The sequence below is a fragment of the Nicotiana tabacum genome, chromosome 15 (genome assembly GCF_000715075.1).
Source record: "Nicotiana tabacum cultivar K326 chromosome 15, ASM71507v2, whole genome shotgun sequence".
In the NCBI taxonomy this organism is placed as follows: Eukaryota; Viridiplantae; Streptophyta; class Magnoliopsida; order Solanales; family Solanaceae; genus Nicotiana; species Nicotiana tabacum.
Window position 1 is genome coordinate 44,285,559 of NC_134094.1, and position 18,957 is coordinate 44,304,515.

General features: G+C 40.5%; 2 protein-coding genes across 2 annotated transcripts; both read right to left on the reverse strand.

The window, feature by feature from the left end:
• Window positions 1–6,209: 6,209 nt before the first annotated feature.
• LOC107822468 (N-terminal acetyltransferase A complex catalytic subunit NAA10) lies at window positions 6,210–10,562 on the reverse strand. Its single transcript, XM_075230800.1, has 2 exons — window positions 10,089–10,562; window positions 6,210–6,676 (listed from the first exon to the last, which is right to left on the reverse strand). Exons 1-2 carry the CDS (start codon window positions 10,386–10,388, stop codon window positions 6,407–6,409), a joined length of 570 nt encoding a protein of 189 aa, XP_075086901.1. The 5' UTR covers window positions 10,389–10,562; the 3' UTR covers window positions 6,210–6,406.
• A 2,176-nt stretch (window positions 10,563–12,738) lies between these two features.
• Window positions 12,739–13,769, reverse strand: LOC107767740 (uncharacterized). Its single transcript, XM_075231492.1, has 2 exons — window positions 13,455–13,769; window positions 12,739–13,359 (listed from the first exon to the last, which is right to left on the reverse strand). The coding sequence occupies exons 1-2, from the start codon at window positions 13,767–13,769 to the stop codon at window positions 12,739–12,741; spliced, it is 936 nt and encodes a 311-aa protein (XP_075087593.1).
• Between the last annotated feature and the right edge of the window lie 5,188 nt (window positions 13,770–18,957).

Below are 18,957 nucleotides of genomic sequence, written 5' to 3' on the forward strand. Positions count from 1 at the left end.
AGCAGCGATTCTAATCAGCATGCCTCTTCATCTGCTTTTGGGCTTTGACGAGATAGCTCCGCACTATCTCCAAATTTTGCTTCCATTCTTTTGAGAAGCTAGCAGCCCGAGGAGATTTTGACATGTTTGGTGCGTTCACTGTGTGTGGGAGTAGCGGTTGCTGTCCGGTAATAATTTCAAAAGCGCTTTTGTTGGTACTTGAGCTCTTTTGTGAATTGAAACACAGTTGAGCAGCATCCAGAAGCTTCACCCAATTCTTCTGCGATCCGGTCACAAAGTGCCGGAGATATTCCTCTAGCATGCCATTGAATCGCTCCGTCTGGCCATCAGATTGCGGATGAAAACTTGAGCTATGACTCAATTTTGACCCGAGGCACTTAAAAAGTTGGGTCTAAAAATTGCTAGTGAAGCGTGAGTCGCGATCACTAACAATGTCTTTAGGTAAGCCCCAATATTTGATGACATGAGAGAAGAATAGTCAAGCTGTATCTTCTGCTGATATATATTGTGGGGCTGCTATAAAGGTAGCATACTTGGAAAACCGATCCACCACAACCAAGATAGTTGTGAGATCTCCGACCTTGGGCAATCCGGTGATGAAGTCCAGGGAAACGCTTTCCCAAGGTCTTTTTGGGACAGCTAGTGGTTCCAAGAGCCCTGCCTGCGTCAAGCGGTCTGACTTATCTTTCTGGCATACTAGACAAGCCTTCACATACTGAGCGACATCATCGACCATTTGAGGCCAATAATATGCATGGCGAAGTAATGCCATGGTGCGTTCCTTGCCGGGATGACCGGCCCACAAAGTATCGTGGCATTCTGCAAGAAGAGCCCGTCGCAGATCTCCTCCTTTAGGAACATAAAGTCGGTTCCCTTTCACCTTCAGGAAACCATCTTCGGTGTAGAACTGGCGAGTCTTGCCCTGTCCTACCAAATCAACCAAATACTGTGCAGCAGGATCCTTGATGAGTAGATCCTGTATCTGGTCTTTTATGGTGGTGGTTACTTCGCTTCCCTTTAGGGCGGCGAGTACACACATCGATGCTAGATCAGCTCTCCGACTGAGTGCATCAGCAACATGATTGGTCTTTCTACTTTGGTACTCCAGGTTGAAGTGAAATTCCGCTAGGAGTTCCTGCCACCTAGCCTGTCGACCATTCAGCTTTGGCTGGGTCATGAAATAGCTAACGGCTGTGTTGTCTGTCTTGACCACGAATGGGGCTCCCAGTAGATAATGCCTCCAAAGGCGTAAGCAATGAACGACAGCCAATAATTCTTTCTCATGGGCGGCATAGCGCCGCTCTGCATCCTTCAGTTTCCGGCTCTCGTACGCTACGGGATGCCCTTCTTGTAGCAATACTCCACCAAGTGCATAGTCGGAGGCATCCGTTTGCACTTCGAATGGCTTGGCCAAGTCAGGGAGGGCCAAGACTGGGCTACTAGACATAGCCATCTTCAATGCGTCGAAGGCCTCTGCCCGCTTGGGGCCCCAATCCCACGGGGTGGCCTTCTTGAGAAGTTCTGTCAGCGGCACTGCAATGAGGGAGTAACTTTTCACAAAATGCCGATAGAAGTTGCATAGACCAAGGAACGACCTCAAGGCATGTATATCCTTAGGAGGCGGCCATTCTGTAATGGCCTGAATCTTCTGCTGGTCCATCTTGATCCTCCCTTCCTCGATGACATGTCCGAGGAAGTCAATTTGTTTCTGAGCAAAGGAGCACTTGGATAGCTTCGCATATAATTCGTGCTCCCGCAATCGGGCTAGGACCTTCCGCAAATGCTCCAGGTGTTCTTCCAGTGTCTGGCTATATACCACAATGTCATCCAAATAAACCACGACGAATTTATCAATGTATTCTCGAAAGACTTGGTTCATCAAGGTGCAAAATGTGGCTGGCGCGTTAGTCAAGCCAAAGGGCATAACCAGGAAGTCGTACGACCCATATCTTGTCACACAGGTCATCTTGTGCTCATCACCATCTGCAATCCGAACTTGCTAATAACCTGTCCTCAGGTCTATTTTGGTGAATACCGTCGCACCACCCAGTCTATCAAACAAGTCTGCCATTAGCGGAATAGGATACTTGTTTTTCACGGTGATTTTGTTTAGAGCCCGGTAATCCACACAGAGTCGTAAACTACCATCATGTTTCTTTTGGAATAGCACAGGGGACCCATATGGGGACTTGGAGGACACGATGATCCCTGTGTCTAGCATTTCTGTCAATTATCTCTGAAGCTCGGAGAGTTCGGGTTGTGACATTCTGTACGGCGCCCGGGCAGGTGCGGGCATGGTATTAGTCTGTCTCAGGAATTCCAACCCCACTATTAACTCAAAGTCATCTATGATCACTACGTGCAGGTTGAACTTTCCTTCATAAGGGCCAAGCTTCACTGGTACTTCTTTGGCTATTCCACCCATTGGTTGAGGTGGTGAGTTGATAGCCTTCACACGACCTTTTCCCTTTCCTACAACTAGTCCAAGACGCTCCACCTGAGTCGAGGCTAAGTAGTTGTGGGTGGCACCCGTGTCTATCATTGCCTGAATGGGCTTGCCATTTACCTTCATGTCAACGAACATTAAGGTCCTCTCTTGAGGAGGAGGAGTCCTCAAATTCGCCTTCTTATTTCCTTTCTTGGCAATTGGATAGGGGTCCTTCTTCTTGTGGATACCGGCACTGGTTCCCGCTAAGGGCTCAGAAATGGAGCTAACAATTGCATTGAATGCACCTACTGGCTCGGTCTGGTCCGCATCATGGGCGTCGTCATCCGTCCCATCCTCAAAAGCTTGATGGACGTTCATCTGTGCATGTGGGCATTCATTATTCCAATGTGGTCCGCCGCAATGACGACATCCTGAGGGCGGCTTCCTCCCCCGATCATTGTTGTTAGATGCAGCACTAGTACTGCCGGAAGAGGGAGCCTTGGATTTGGGTGCACTCCGGTCTCCTCCACTTCTGCTAGGGCCACCAGTGTTCGGTTGGCCCCCTTTGTATCCTCCTCGGACAGGCTGTTGAGGCCTATCCTTCCGGGCTTCCACTTGGTAATCCCCAAGGCACTTTGCTGCTTGTATTGCCTTAGGCAACGTGTCTACCCTTTGTCTCTGCAACTCCATCCGGGCATAAGGTTTCAACCCTTCCAGGAAGGTGAAGAGTTTGTCTTTGTCCCCCATGTCACGGATGTTCAACATGAGCGCGGAGAATTCCCGCACATAATCTTGCACTGATTTGGTCTGGCGGAGCTCCCGCAACTTTCTCCTGGCATTGTACTCAACATTTTCGGGGAAGAACTGTAGGCATATGGCTGCCTTCAGTTCCGCCCATGTCTCGAGGGCATCTTCACCAACCTTGATGGCTTCGTACTTCACCCGCCACCAGAGTTTGGCATCACCCTGAAGATACATGGCAGCAGTTGCTACCTTCTTAGCTTCTTCTAGGCCTCCCACGGCATCGAAGTATTGCTCGATGTCGAAAATAAAATTTTTCACTTCTTTGGCATTCTGAGCTCCACTGTATGGCTTTGGCTCAGAAATTTTCAGCTTTTGTGCCATAGGGGCGAGGTTCACACCACCCCCAAATTGGTTTCCGCCTCCTCGAAGTAGGCCTTGTAAAGCAGTATTGACAACGTTGAGCTGGCCTGTCAAGTTGTCTATAGTTTGTTGCATGGCAGTCACCCTGTCTGCCTCTTGTTCCCTATTGGCTAAATCCTCGGCACGCTCCTGCTGGAGGACCTCAAATTTACCAAAAATTTCAGCTGCCTCTGTGGCTGCCGTTTGCCGGTCTCATTCAGAGTCGCGACTGATGTTTTCTATGTCAACTTCGGCCTGGATGAGTCTGCGGTCCAGGTCGTCCAACCTTTGCACTAGGCTGGTCTTTAGATCGGGCACCATTTCCACGATGGGCCGTAATGCGTCAACCGTTCCCTCAAGGGTCGCGATGCGATCCCTATAATTCACCATGGTCAGAAATGGTGGTAATTGCAATGTAATCCCTCGTCCGATGTCGCGCCTAGGCTCTGATACCAACTGTTACGCGGCGCCTTCCTGAAGTTCCTTGGAAGGGCGACGTAAGGCTAAGCAACCGATGTCAGTACGGTTGCTGTCCGCCAACTGAGGTCCCCTCCGTACGCTAGACTAGATTGTCAGTGCCGTACGGGAAAACCAATGTCATGAGCAATTGAAAGAGAGCAGAAAAGAGAATTGAGAATGAAAGAAAGCTTGATTGCATTGAATGAAAGCTATTACAGAAAACAAGACGGTGTCGGGGGGGAGAGACACCAGTACAGAGAATTGTTTGCTTGCTTGAAAGTTTTGATTGCTTGGTCCCCCTTAATAATGCTTAAAAAAAATAAACCAAAGTTATATGACTAGACCTATGAAAGTTGGAAAATCACACTTAAAGAAAATGCAACAAAATTACTCTATATTTACAATGAAAAGGACTTAGTCTTCTACAAAGCAGCAACAAGTCCGTTGGCAGCAACTTTGTCTTTAACATCAGGGTCTGCGCGCGCGGTATTGTCTACGCGCGCGGCGCTGTTGGCATCTGCCTGTGGCTGGGCGCTGGCGATGGCTATCGGTGGGGCGACAGAGGCACATGCGCGCTTGTCACTTGGAGCTGCCGAGACCACGGGGCCGACAGTGGCGACGGGCGTTGGGAGGCTGGCCAGGACGCCACGGGGCGCGTCCAAGGGGTCATGGGGCATGGTTGGAAAGCCGCCCATGACACATCTATTGCATTTAAAAATTAAAAGTTGATTACTTGATTTCTAAAAGTTGATATATGCATTTCATTGAAGGCAAGTGGCATGTGGAAAGCTAGAGTCTACTGAAACCAAGCTGGTCTTTGTTAAAATTGGTTTATTTAAAAAAACCTCTATACATGGTTAAGCTGTCTCTATCATTTTTAAGAAATGATTGAAAAACAATCTCAGTTAAGTAGACTATTGCATAAAAATCGGCAAAACTGTTTGTTACCAATAAAACGTTTTCCACGTATCTCATGGATGATTTAAGTCTTACTCATAGAAGACGATTTCGTGTTGTATTTCATTTTGAAGCCAACTAAACTCAGCCTCTAATATACAACATGAAACCTTTTTTTTGTTGGTTCTTTCTTTAAGTATTTGATATTTAAAATTCACGACACAACTGTTCCAACCAGCTTCAAATGAGTTTAAGGGCACTTGAGCTACTAAAGCATACGATTGATGAGGAGCTCTAGATGCCAAAGCGAATCTGAGTAAAAGTTATTGAGTTCACGTGAACCCGTAGATCACAAGCTAGAATCTAGTGGCCTCGTATCTCTTATTTGAGTCTGAAAATGCCAAGGGGTATCCCCTATGAATCTTTTTTGGTCAAATGACAAGTGACAAGTTGTCCAAGTCTTTCTTCTTTTATGCACAAGAAGCCTTCGTCTAATTTATTAAAGAAAAGTAATTTTTTACTCCCAAGCCGCAAATTCTATGCCTTTGTAGAATCAATGCAATTGCACGTAATTCTTGGTTACATGCCTTGCTAATGGACTTAAAATGTTTTATTTTCTCAATATACCTTGTCTAACAATAGATAAAATAAAATGTGCAGCGTAAGTGTTCCGTTATTTTGTTCCGAACATAGAAATGGGTTAATTGTCGTTTTCTGCATTCTTCTAGTTTCTAATAAAGCTTCCATCTGAATGAACGTCAGCACGAATTAACCACATTATTAGAGAGTATAATAATCATAATGAGTAGTTGTTGTATCCGAAAGAACCATAAAATCTGCCTTCACACATACATGCAACTGAAAACTAACCAAGTAGTTCAAGAATAACTAGTTATCCAATATCAGTTCTCTATCATGTAAAGGTTTAAAGGGTCCCAAGAAAATGACCTTCAAGTTTTTTTATTCAATATTGTATTTAACGTAACGCAAAATTCTCAGTTTTTTCTTTGCTCCTTCATTCAAGAGATATAAAGGTGAAAATACAACAGCATAAGAAACAAATGCCATAGCCCATAAGCACATATGTTCAACTTTTCCAGACACATTTCTCTCATCAAAAGCATACAGCGGCAACATCTTCGGTCTTGAAACGCACAATAAGCAAATAAAACACAATGCCTTGGCAAAAGTTCATCCGCAATCACTCCTTTTTCACCTTGTAAGGTTTAACGGGTCCCAAGAAACGACCTTAAGTTTCTTTTTGTTTCTATGATATTTAACATAACGCAATTTGCCTTGCTCTTTCATTCAAGAGACACAAAAGAACACATACAACCAAAGAAGAACAAATGCCATAAGCATGTGTTCAACTTTTCAAGACACGTTACTCTCTTATTAAAAGCATACAATAGCAACAATTCCAGTCTTGAATGCCCATTAAGCAGACTACACAATCTCTTGGCAAAAGTTCCTCCACAATCACTCCTTTTTCCCTTCTGCAGTTCTCTCCGTAGCTACTACCTTTACCTCCCCAGAACAACATCCACCAGCATGATGGTGGTGGTGGTGGTGATGCTGATGGTGCTTCTTGCCTTTTAATTGCTTCCTCATGTCATAAGCATCTTCCCCATCAGCATAGTACTTAGCTTCCATGTCGTGAATCTTGTACTGTAATGTCTCTGTGTACAACTTAAATGCAGCCCTGTTGCTCTTCCTCACATGCAGAGACACATACTCTGCCCCAAACACCTGTTGCATGAGAAGAACCAGAACTAGTCAGCATTCCTTTATAAGAAAGAAGATTGACAAGAACAGCATTGCATTATGAATCAACACCCACCGCTTAGTTTTGAGCTGAAACTAATTCTAACATAAAAGAAATAACTAAAAATTACTATAACATGAATATTTTATTTTTTTATAAGAAAAATTAATTTTTTTTATAAGCATGAGTACTTTATATAAGGAATTACAAACATGAGTACTGACAAAAGTTAGTTCTAAAAAGTGAAAACCATAACTAATCAAATTAGAAATTCCAAAAGAGACTTAATTACATAATGCTATCATGAAATAATCTTGCAACACTTGTGCTTGCTAAAAGACTCGCCTTAAGCAGTTGTACAAGCAATAATAGAGATAAAAACAAGAACAATGTGTCCCTCCTTTAGTTGGTTTATCTTTACTTTGGGAGATGGGTTGGGGGAGGGGGAGGGGGAGGGGGAGGGGGAAATGTAATAAAGATTGCCAAAGGGATGGGGCAAAGTGATAGTAACATAACAGTCTTCTTTGAGTAACAATTAAACATTCTCGCCTTGCAATCAATCTTTAATCTTTCATCTCTATTCCTTAAGAGATTGAAATAATGCTACTTCAGGGAATTGTATTTAGGAGAAAATAACCCCCTGTCCTATCTAGCTGGTGCTTTCAGTAACTTGCTCCCTAAATGAAAAACCGACCTTTTAATTTAAGGAGTCTGGTAAATTGTGCTAAATCGGATACAAACTTTTTTGAATTTGAAAAAAATAAATGATTTTATTAGTGTTGGAAAAGAACCACCCCCCCCCCCCAACAAGCAGTAAATTGAACAGTAGATTCTCTACAAAACCCAATCTTCTATACAAGTAGGAATCTCATGGGTTGCACCAAAAAGAAATAAGACACAAGTGGCTATTCCTAAAATGTACAAAATCATATTCAATTCTTTCAAATACTCTCCTATTTCTCCATCTACCCACATAAGAGCTAAAGGCGCAACCTCCATGCCCTTGATATTCTTTTCCTCATTTCGAATGTGCAACTGTGCAACACATCTCTTATTTTACCCGGAATCACCCACTGTATCTCAAAGCAATTCAAAGCCACCCTCCACAAACTCGACACCGCCTTACCATGCAACAATAGGTGATCAATTATTCCACTCGAACATTTGCACATAAAGCACCAACTGACATAAGTGACACTTCTCTTCCTTAGGTTCTCCACTGTCAGTATCGCTAGTCTCGCTGCCAACCAAAGAAAAAAGACCACACCTTTCTGGGCACTCTAGGGATACATAATGATAAGTGCGAAAAACTCGTCCCCTCACTCATGTCTCATCAAAAATTTCTGGGAGGATGATTTGACTGTGAACAAATCATCAATCATCCCCCACCTCCATAAATCATGCGTTAAAAGCGATATAATCTGCTGAGTACTTCCACCAAATTTTGGAACTCTGCCATCTCCCAATCTTGAAGATTCCTTCCAACCCTAGGGGGTACCAAAGTGTGTTTGTCCCCCTCTTGCACCCTGCGGCTATGTTGGACTGTCAACTCTCTCTGATTCAATCCTCAAGTATATGTTGTAAAAGGAAGCCCTCAACATATATTCTCACGAGACCAACAACACCACTTATGGTTCCAAAAGTTAATTCTACAGCCATCCCCGACCCTGAATGTGATATGACGGTGAAAGTTTTCTCACCCCTTCATGATACTCCTCCATAAACCACAAGCAAACAGAATTGTAAAGTTTCTAGTCCTCCAACCCCCTTCTATCGTGATGTACTTCTACACTACACTTCCCTTCATAATGCATGCTTCTCCGCTCCAAATCCACAAAGCTATAGTTATGTCTACTAACAGAATGAAATAGAAATTTCTAAACGGGTAGGCAAAGTGATAACACCATAACATTCTTCCGGCAACGTGATAATGCCATAACGTTCTTCCTTGGGTGAAACGTATGGCCTTCCAATTAATTTAATCTTTTATCTCTATTCTTTATGAGACTGAAATATTACTGCTTTCTAACACTGTATTTAAGAGAAAATAACTCTTTGTTTGTATCCAAGTCATGCTTCAGGTGCTTTCCCCTGTAGTTTCCTCCCTAAATGAAAAACCCACCTTATTTCAAATAAATTAATTTGACCAATATTTTCTTAAAACTAAACGTAATAACAACAACCCAGTAAAATCCCACTAATGGGGTCTAGAGAGGGTAGTGTGTACGCAGACCTTACCCCTACCCCGAAGGAGTAGAGAGGCTGTTTCCGAAAGACCCTCGGCTCAAGAAAACAAAAAGACAAAATGAGACAATGTTAGTAACACCACAATAATCATAGGAAAAATAGGAACACCATGAAATCCAAAAGAAAGATGCAAAGCAAAGGGAGACAATATTAATATCACCACAGTAATCATAAGAAAAATAGGAACATCATGAAATCCAGAAGAAAGATGCAAAGCAAAAGCGATAGCTAGTAAATAGGACCTGCACTGAAAAGCGAAATAGTAAGACACAAAATTGCCACTAGTTACCTTAGACAAAAACCCTACATGGCTAGTCCCACAATGGTACGAAGTAAGGCACGACTCAACTACCTCCTAACCTACAACCCTAATACTCGACCTCCACATCTTCCTATCAAGTGTCATGTCCTCGAAAATCTGGAGCCTCGCCATATCCTGCCTGATCAGCTCTCCCCAATACTTCTTAGGCCGCCCTCTACCTCTTCTCATGCCTTCCACAACCAGTCGCTCACACCTCCGTACCGGAGCATCTGGGCTTCTCCTCTGAACATGTCTGAACCATCTTAAAACTAAACGTAATAAAAATTGCCAAAAGGGGAAAGAGCTAAGTAATATACGGAAAAAGTCCTTTTCAAGTAAAAATGTAACATTCTAGCCTCTCTATAGAGAAAATACTCCTCTTCCGTCTGTCTTTCCCCTTTTCTTGTTCTTCTTTTTCTCCCACTTTCAACCTTAATAATCACCCTCTTTCTTCCTTCATCGCTCCATTAGCTTTCCGGTGATCTCTCTTAGGTGATCAACATAAAACTTTCTATCAGGTGTAGAAAACATTTTTCTTTTCTGTTGGCCACCAATCTTTTGAAGTTATGGCACTGTTGTCAAATGAAGTGCCTTGGTAACTAGTAGCTGAGACTGCCAAGAAATTGAATTAAGAATACTGCCAAAAACATGACACACACTGTACTACCACTTCTCACAACCTAAATTTTCTCATAGTTGACAAGGCACCTAAGCAATAAAAAAGATTCAATGACTTTACCTACTAAAAAAATCTTTAATTGGATTGAATTTCATAGGCCAATTCCAATGTTAAAATTAAAGGCCTTTACTCAATTTCACAAGGAGCAAAACCGAATAATGGGATTTACCTGTTCCATGGCGTTTTGAGCAGCGGTCATGAGCTTAGTAGCTATACCAAGTTTACGGTGAGTCCTGAGTACGGCTAAGGAGGTGATGTGTCCATGGCACTCAGAGGTTTCTTCCTCCATCTTAGCCAATACGTAGCCCACAATCTTCCCATTGTAATCCTCGGCCACGTACAGAAGCTGCGGCCAAGAGAGTATGTGGTAGAAGTAGTACTTCATCTGGTAGTTTTCGGGAAGGCAAAGCAGATTGCAGGCTTGCATTGCCAGCAAATCATCTATGGTCGCCTTGCGTATGCACACCATCTCGCAAAGCTAGGGTTAGGGTTCGCTGATCCTAACTATGGTGGACGCTTCTTTAATGATAAATTGAGGCTTTACGGCAACTCTACTGTGTGAGCCGCTAAACTGAAAAGCAAAAAACCCTCTAGCTCAAAAAAGAACCGAGTAACTATGCGCTATAGTAGCTTGGCCTAATGTTTGACAGTTACTTTGGTTTAGTTATTCTACTATTATTTATTATTTGATATATTATATTAATTTTAGAATTATTAATTTTACTGGTTTATCCTAGGATTATTATAAGAGCCCGTTTGGCTTAGCTGATTTAGAGTAGCTGATAAGCATTAGGTGCTGAAAAGCACTTTTAAGTGCTGAAACTGATTTAAAAAATAAGCAGTTACGTGTTTGGATAAAAGTGATTAAACTAATAATAAGCAGCTGAAACTGTTTGATTAAAAAGTGCTGATAAACTCTTTTTATGTTAAAATGACTTAAATGACCTTATAACAATTTACACTACTAAAAACGTTATTTTCTTCAAAATTTTAGATTCTACATAGATTCTACCTATTTATCATGTTATTTTAATTATAAAAATGATTAGATATAAATATAATTTATGTTATGATAAGTATACAATCATAAATTAGAAGGGGTGGAGTATAAATTAACAAAAGTTAAGAAGAAAACCTTAAATAATGCACACAGTGTTTGTAGAGAAGAAACAAGCACTAAATATGTATTGTTTGTAATAAATAAGAATAAACATTCAACTATCATAAATATCTTGAGCAATCAGATCACAAATTGCCATCTAAATATTATTATCTCCTTGATTTTCTACATTTTCATCATCTGCAACGTTGACTCTTGTGGATCTTCCAATATCAGGATCAACACGTGGCACATATCTCTCATTCTCAGCTTCTTGGAATGCATTGTCCACCTTACATTTCTTTCTAATGTAATTGTGAATCGCCATTGTAGCCAATACGATATCTCTTTGAGTGTCAATATGATAAAAAGGCATATCTCGCAAAATAGACCACCTTGCTTTCCATACCCCAAATGTTCGCTCTACAATATTTCTGCAAGAAGAATGCAAATAATTGAACATTTCTTTATGTCCATTTGGTGCTCGCAATTGTCGTGTCGCACCTCGACGAAATTCTGCAAGATGGTATCTCACATTATCCCCTTTATATGGAGCCATATATCCCTTTATGTGTGAATATCCTGCATCAACAAGATAATATTTGTCCCCGGATGGATGTGAAAAATTCAGTTCGGGTCTACGAAGTGCCTCACCAAATATACGGTTATCATGAGCTGCTCCTTCCCACCCAACCCATGCAAATGTAAAACACATATTAAAGTCGACAACAGCAAGAATATTTTGAGTTGGATAACCTTTACGCCCAATATATGGTATCTCTTGACCTTGAGGCAATCTTGCTTTCACATGTGTGCCATCAAGTGCTCCAATACAATCCTAAAAATATATACATGCATAAACTAAATATAAGTTTACACTAGGTAATTTTTTGAGTTAAAATGTAAAAATATAATAATATAATTATTAAGTATGTCACTTACTTTAAAGAAAGGGAGATATCGTTGATTACATGGCTTGTGATCTCCTACACCATCATTATAACTTGGATGTGGTTGAATTATGTCTCTTGCAAGCTTACCAATGGCCTTTAGAACACTATGAAAATGCCTATGAATTGTTTCTCCTGAATGTTGAAAAATCTCTTGTACCAATCGATTTCCGGCACCATGTGGACAAATCATCAAGAACATCCCTAACTCTTCATAGACAGACATCCCACGCGTGGGTTTAAGACCATATTTATCAGTTAGATCTTTGCTTAAATCAAGAAACACTGACTTCCTCAATCTAAAATTTTCATAACACCGAGTCTCATTTTCATGTAATATCTCTTAGATAAATATATTCTCAGTGCGTTTAGATGTACGACATGGTTCCTTACAAATGTATTTCTCATAATATATCAATATACTCTTACATGCTATTCGACATAGTGTCATCCGTTCCTTATTTTCTTGAGTTTCCTCTTCTTCATTTTCGTCATTTAACAAGTCATTGTTCCAGCATTCCATTAAACTGAAATGAAACAGACAACAAACTGTTACGAATTCAAAATGACAAATGCTAACTTCAAAGTTGATAGTATAGTCATCTATTAAAATAAAATACGTAATGTCTAAACAAGAAATGATTAAACCACCATTATGTATAAACAGGAAACAAAACATTAAGAAAATGTAACCTTCTGCACATACTTTAAAGGACAAGTTAAAACGTCTAATGCTAATGTAATATGGGTAAGGCATCATCAACAACTTCTCAGATTGGATTAGATGGATTGTTCGGCATGAAGGATCGTCGGTGGTTGTACTCCAACCAAGATTTCCTAGCTTCATCGGTAGAAAACTTCAAAAATGCATGTCCCATCTCTTTCTGTGTCAACAAGTTCACAGCACAATTAAAAATATCACTCCCTTCAAGAATACCAGGAATATTTTCTAAAATATCCATGCACTTCTCAATGGTGGGCTCTGAAGACTTAGATGTGTTGTTGTTAGATATGAACTCAATAAGGGAGTGTATCTCCTCTTTTAGTGACAATGAATTATTTTTTGTCTTGCGCTTTTTCACTTGACTGCTACTGCCACTGCCATCTATTGACTTTCGCTTTCTAAGCGATGGCTCAGGAAACGTAATTGAATCCATATTCTGCAAGTCATGACTTTCATCGCTTCTTTCATCATTCCATTGTTCTATGTCATTATCATAAACATCATTTGTTCCATCATCATCTTGATCTAACCCAACTTCCGACTCTTGTTCTTGATTTGCTGCACGTGCTCTCTCTCTGGTGGCAATGATATCAGTAAATAAAGCATCGTAACGAAACCATATCAGCGAAAGGTCTTTGTTCCTAAATTTTTTGTATTTAGAATTCTCCTGTAAAAAAGAATTTAAAATTACTCTAAGCAAACAAATGAAACTAACAATTAATAGAGTTATGAAATAATTATAGAAAAGGGCAAGGAATGTACCTTAATTTTTTGCTCCCACCAATCATCATCTGCAATAATTATTTTTCTTTTGGGATCCCATCCTAAACCTGTCTCACCTCTCATCAACTGCTTAAAAAGAGTCCACTCTGCTTTCATGTGATCCCAATAATTTTTTATTTGTTTTCTAGTATATTCTAGTCTCGTCTTCTTATTGAACTCATTTACCATATTCTTCCATCCATCTTTAGACAAGTAAGTGTTTGGCCTATTTCCTTTTCTAACTTCTTGCTCACACAATTCAATGAATTTAATATGTGCATATTCGTCCCACTTAGCATTATGTCGTTCTCCCATAATTGAATGTTAACAATCTGAAGAGATTACAAGATTTAGCTATAAACGTACACATATAATAATATTTATGCACAACTCAAAATAAATAAAGTTTAAAAGAACGCCTTCTTATTTTTGTATGTCACATACTTTTGAAGTATAAATAATATTCAATATTATAATGAGACCAACTGTCTTAAACTTCTAGTGACTAACAAAATAAGAGAAAGCATGTGTTGTTATATTTGAGCTTCAGAGGGTTGTAACTTCCAATAAATTTATGTTCCTACTCGACTCCTTCTTTCTCCTCATGAGTTGTGACCATGAATAAATTTCACAAACAAGAAACTTTATGTATAACTAAGTATCTTTCGTATTACATCCAAAATGTGTTTGCTGGTCTTCATCAATACATGAAGAAGGGGATACGTGTAGCCTACCTCCTTATAACATTAATAATATACTCAACTCTAAACAAGAAGTCATGAGAAAAAAAAATACAAGACAAGAAAATCCATGCGTAAAAGCGAAAGGCTGGCCTGTTTTGTACCGTCACTTTGATTACACGCAGAAAAATACTGCCCGAGAAATATAAATTTGACAAACAACAAATACTCAGTAAAGTTTAAAACATATGGGATGAAAGGGACAAAAGTAGCTTATGATTTGGACCCCAAAATCAAAAATTGGATTCATTCAGCTTTCAATTCTTTTCATCTTAGTCACATCTTGTCTTGATAGAAACACGTAGGAGGATTTGTACACATATCTTGATAGAGTGTTTAAAATATAAAAAAATTACCTGCAATTTGTCTGATAGTTGCAGAGAAGAACGAAAGAAGCACGTAAAGGAAGCAATGGCACGGCTGGAGAGGCAACAACTGTTTACATTTTATGAAGAACCGGGATAGAGTAAAACTATACGAAGAGTTTTGTTTTAAAAAGAAGTATTTTAGGAATAGAATAGTCAATATTTTGGTCAAACCTAAAGTGCTTATAAGCTGAAATTTGATAAGTTGGGGGAGACTAACTTAATGGCTTATGGCTTATGGCTTATTTTTGGCTTATAAGCGCTTAACTTATAAGCACTTTTAATTTTACCAAACGCGTAGATAAGCCAAAAAGTGCTTATAAGCCAGTTTGACCAGCTTATAAGCTTAGCCAAACACCCTCTAAGTTATACCGGATACTATTTTTAATTCTAGAATAACTTATCTCAGGATTAGTAACCAAACAAAGGATAAGAAGGTACTAAATTTTTATTCCACGATTCTTCTTGCTTCTCCGTCGTACCAAATGACCCCTTATTTTCATATCTTGTTTAACTTCTCTTCCATTTTTTCTCTCTTCTTTAGCTTTCTCTGTTAGATTAGCTATATGACAGATGTACCAAAGTTCAACGACGTCCACAGAACGTAACATTTGCTTTTGCAGATAATATTGTGGGTTGAAGACCTTCATAATAGATACAAAATCCTGATCGAAAATTTTAGGGTTATAACTTCCTAATTTGAGTAATTCAACCATGTTTAATTTGTGTATATATTGTAGGATAATGAGTATGTTAGGTGGCATGATTGGCACGCAACAAACCAAACTAGCACAATTATATCGCGGTTGGGGAGGCTCACTATTGATGCTGATACATCAAACTCACAAAGTAACGTGAAGTTTGAAGTACAATTTAGGCTCAAAGAAGAAGAAGACATGGATCTTCTTAGAACGTTGTTGAATGAATCCGAACAAAGAAGAAATTACTTGAAAAATATGCTGAACGAAACTCAACAAGAGAGAAATCGACCGAAAGAACAATTGAATAAAGATGGAAAGCAGATGAATCGTCTAAGGCTAATGTGTAGTTTATTGGTATTATTTATTATCTTGAAATATTTTATTGTTGGTTAGATTTATTTGTGCCGTTTTTATGTATGATATAGTATCCGTACAATAGTAGTAATCATGATATATATTTAATATTTTGTGCTTTGTATTGTGTTATATATTGTATTATGTGCATCGACTTTTTTACAACAACAAAAAAAGTATAGCGTGTTTATGCAAATATGTGGCATATATTTATTTGGGTAAGGTTGTTAGCTTCTATATTCAATTAACACAAACATAAATTTCTCAATTATATGAATTTTACTAATTTATAGGATAGAAGTACTCAATATCTTCATCTGATTGCTAATGTCAAACCCCAACTAGTCGATGTTATTCCTCAGCCAATTTGAGTAAGTAAAATCGCATACGTTTTAATAACATTTGTATTTACCCGAAAAACGGATAGAGTTGAATTTATACGTAGTTCTAAGGATACGTGGTATAGCTTGGTACAAATCGAAAAAGTAAGTAGAAATATATCGAATATCAACTATATAAAGGAATGAAATACAAACCAAATTGAGTAGAGAATGATTTATAAACAAGCAAAATGCATCAATGTCCAAGCTCAAAAAAGGATAATCCCAACTATATACCAATATGATAATCTTTAGAATGTGAGTGTATCAATATTTGTTTTCTCTGAATGTTCCGTCCCCTATACAGAAATAATAGCCACTCTTTATATAGTGGAAGAACCTACTTTGGATGTTATTAAAAATACATAGTGGGGATTCCATGATAGATTAGTTAATTAGTTTTTCCTTAATTCCCGCCGATATTCTCTCCCCCAATGCACCTACAACGACTCTTTGTCTCTTGGCTCGATCTCGGTCGGTCTCGGTATTGGTCGATCTCTTTATCTCGAGCTCGATATTGACTCGAGCTCGACGTCGATTCCAGCTCGGTATTGATCGGTCTGGATCTCGAGCTCGATAACACCACTTCACATCATAGTTCGATTTGCATTTGAGCTCGATATTGACTTCGAGCTCGGTATTGATCGGTCCCTGAATCTTGAGCTCGATAACCTGGCTTCAGATCTCATCTTGATATTATGATGACGACCCTCGGTCCATCATGTCCTAATCTCGACTAATTACACGAAGGGCAAAATCGATTTTGACCGTATACAGATAGTCCCCTCGTTTCTCGGAAGGAATGTGGCGAGAAACGATATGAATTTTCAACGACATGACTAGATACACACTAATGTTTACATCGAGCCCGACCATGACGTACGTGCTAAATGTCCTGTCGGTTCAGTTACCGAGGCATTAAATGTGTGTCAGATGATGGTCGGCCACTGCTGATATTGAATCGTCATTATCATGCCTATAAATATTCAAACTTTTATTCACATCCAAACTTTTTACCCAAAAGTTTTTCCTCTACTCTTGTATATTCTTCAAAAATCCCTCTGCTTCATATACTTTACATCATGAACAAACCCAATTCTCTTTCCTTTATTTACCGATGGCGAAAATCTCCAAAATGGTGCCGCAGAAAGAGGCCGCTTCTTCATCGCGGCCTACCGGCGGCGAGGATGCGGTGGAGCCCCGCCCTGAGGAGTTCGTTCCGGTAGGGTGCTCGACTATCATTGATTTCAAAGTTGAAAAACCTTCTTCGGTGCAAGGCCGATATGAGCCGGTCTCGAGGTACCAGTGTTCAATCACCGAGAAAATTCTTGAAAAGGTAAAAAGGAATGCAACTGGGGCAACAAGCATGTGGTAGTCCCATCGCCCGAAGAATCAATTACTACCCACGTGAAAAGATTCTTAAGTGTCTATACTTACCCGTTTACGTTGGGTCCATTAGATCCCGTTATCGTCGCTTTTTGTAAAAGATACGATGTGGCCCTTGGCCAAATTCATCCTTTATTTTGGAGAATAGCGATTCTTCTTTGATTCTTCTCAAGCAAAATCGAGGGGTGTCTTTTCACCCTCGATCACCTTATACGCATTTATAGTCCCCGACTCTATCGAGGAGGGCTGATCAAGCTAGCTCGCCGAGCCACTAAAGCGCCGTTCTCGAGTATAGACGAAACTCGTGATCGAGGTTGGATAGGCCGGTTTGTTCAAGTCAAAACCTCGGACTTGATTTCTGTCGCCGACATGCCGTTTCCTGAGAAATGGAATATGAGCCGTGAGTATTTGCTTCCTTTCGAGTATTTTAATTTGGGACCGCCTTTCATTTCCTTGATCCATTCTTTTTTCTATTACAGCTGTGGCTCAGATGCCGGAACCGATCACGGACCTTAAACAATGGGTTGAAGGTCTCATACTACAGAGACCGTATTCTGAGCGTGCTTGGGTGGAACTATCAAAGGGCCGATGGGAGGCCCGTAGTCATGGTAAGTTTCTTTCTCAGTTTGTTTGTAGCTCGATCTTCTTCACTTACTCACCCTCCTTTCTTCCTTTGTAGGACTCGGGAAGGATGTTGTTATGAGGCCCCCATCTGGTGATGAAGAGGTCCCTGCCCCGAAGCAGGTTAAAGAGAGGAAAAGAAAAGATGCACCGAGTTCCCCGGTCTCGAACAAGAAAAACCTGGTGAAGAGAACTCGCAAACCCAAGGGGGGATCTGATATCATGCCTTTGGACTCGATCTGCCGATTAAGGGACGAGCCCGAAGAAGGATAAGAGGAGTTAGCCTGTGTGCGGGCCAATGTTGTGATACAACAATCCTTCGAATCGGCGGAGGTTAACAAGGGAGTTTGGTCGTGATTCCCGAATAAGGGAAAGCCGAGAATATTCAATCTCGAGCTGAGATGGTCGAGGGAGAGATCGAGGGCAGGACATCTCGAGCAAAAGATATCTCGAGGGACGAGCTCAGGATAGTCAATATTACTGGATCCCCTCAGATATCGGATGCTATGATCCGTGAGGCCAGCATGTTGGAAGGTCGATCCTACGAGGGCATTCAGGAGCCGACCGATATCCATGGTTTTCTGGATGGGATCGAGTCAGCTACCTCGGATGAGGTTATCGTGTTTGATGGATTACCGATACCAAAGAAAGCATCATATTCGGGCTCTACCGGGTCTTCATCAGTTCTAAAACTGGTGGACCGATTCCCGGCCCCGAGTGTTGATCTCAATCGCAGGCGGAGAGTAGTGCTCTCTGTCCCGGAAGATACCCGAATTTTCTATTCCCCCATGGGGGTTGCCAGTTACCTTCGGTCCTTGGTGATCGAAGAGGATCAATCAGTGATGAATGCGGTAGGACCCGCCTGCCTTTTCAACGAGGCATAGCATGCTCTGAATCGGGTAACTTCGATGGCATCTTTGTTGTTTCTCTTATATTTAGATATGTATTTAATTCTA

Coding starts and splice junctions, on each gene's coding strand:
- LOC107822468 (XM_075230800.1), bottom strand. CDS start 10,388: ATGGTGTGCATACGCAAGGCGACCATAGATGATTTGCTGGCAATGCAA. Junction 6,677..10,088: donor CTCAAAACGCCATGGAACAG/GTAAATCCCATT, acceptor CTCATGCAACAG/GTGTTTGGGGCAGAGTATGT.
- LOC107767740 (XM_075231492.1), bottom strand. CDS start 13,769: ATGGGAGAACGACATAATGCTAAGTGGGACGAATATGCACATATTAAA. Junction 13,360..13,454: donor GGTGGGAGCAAAAAATTAAG/GTACATTCCTTG, acceptor TCTTTTTTACAG/GAGAATTCTAAATACAAAAA.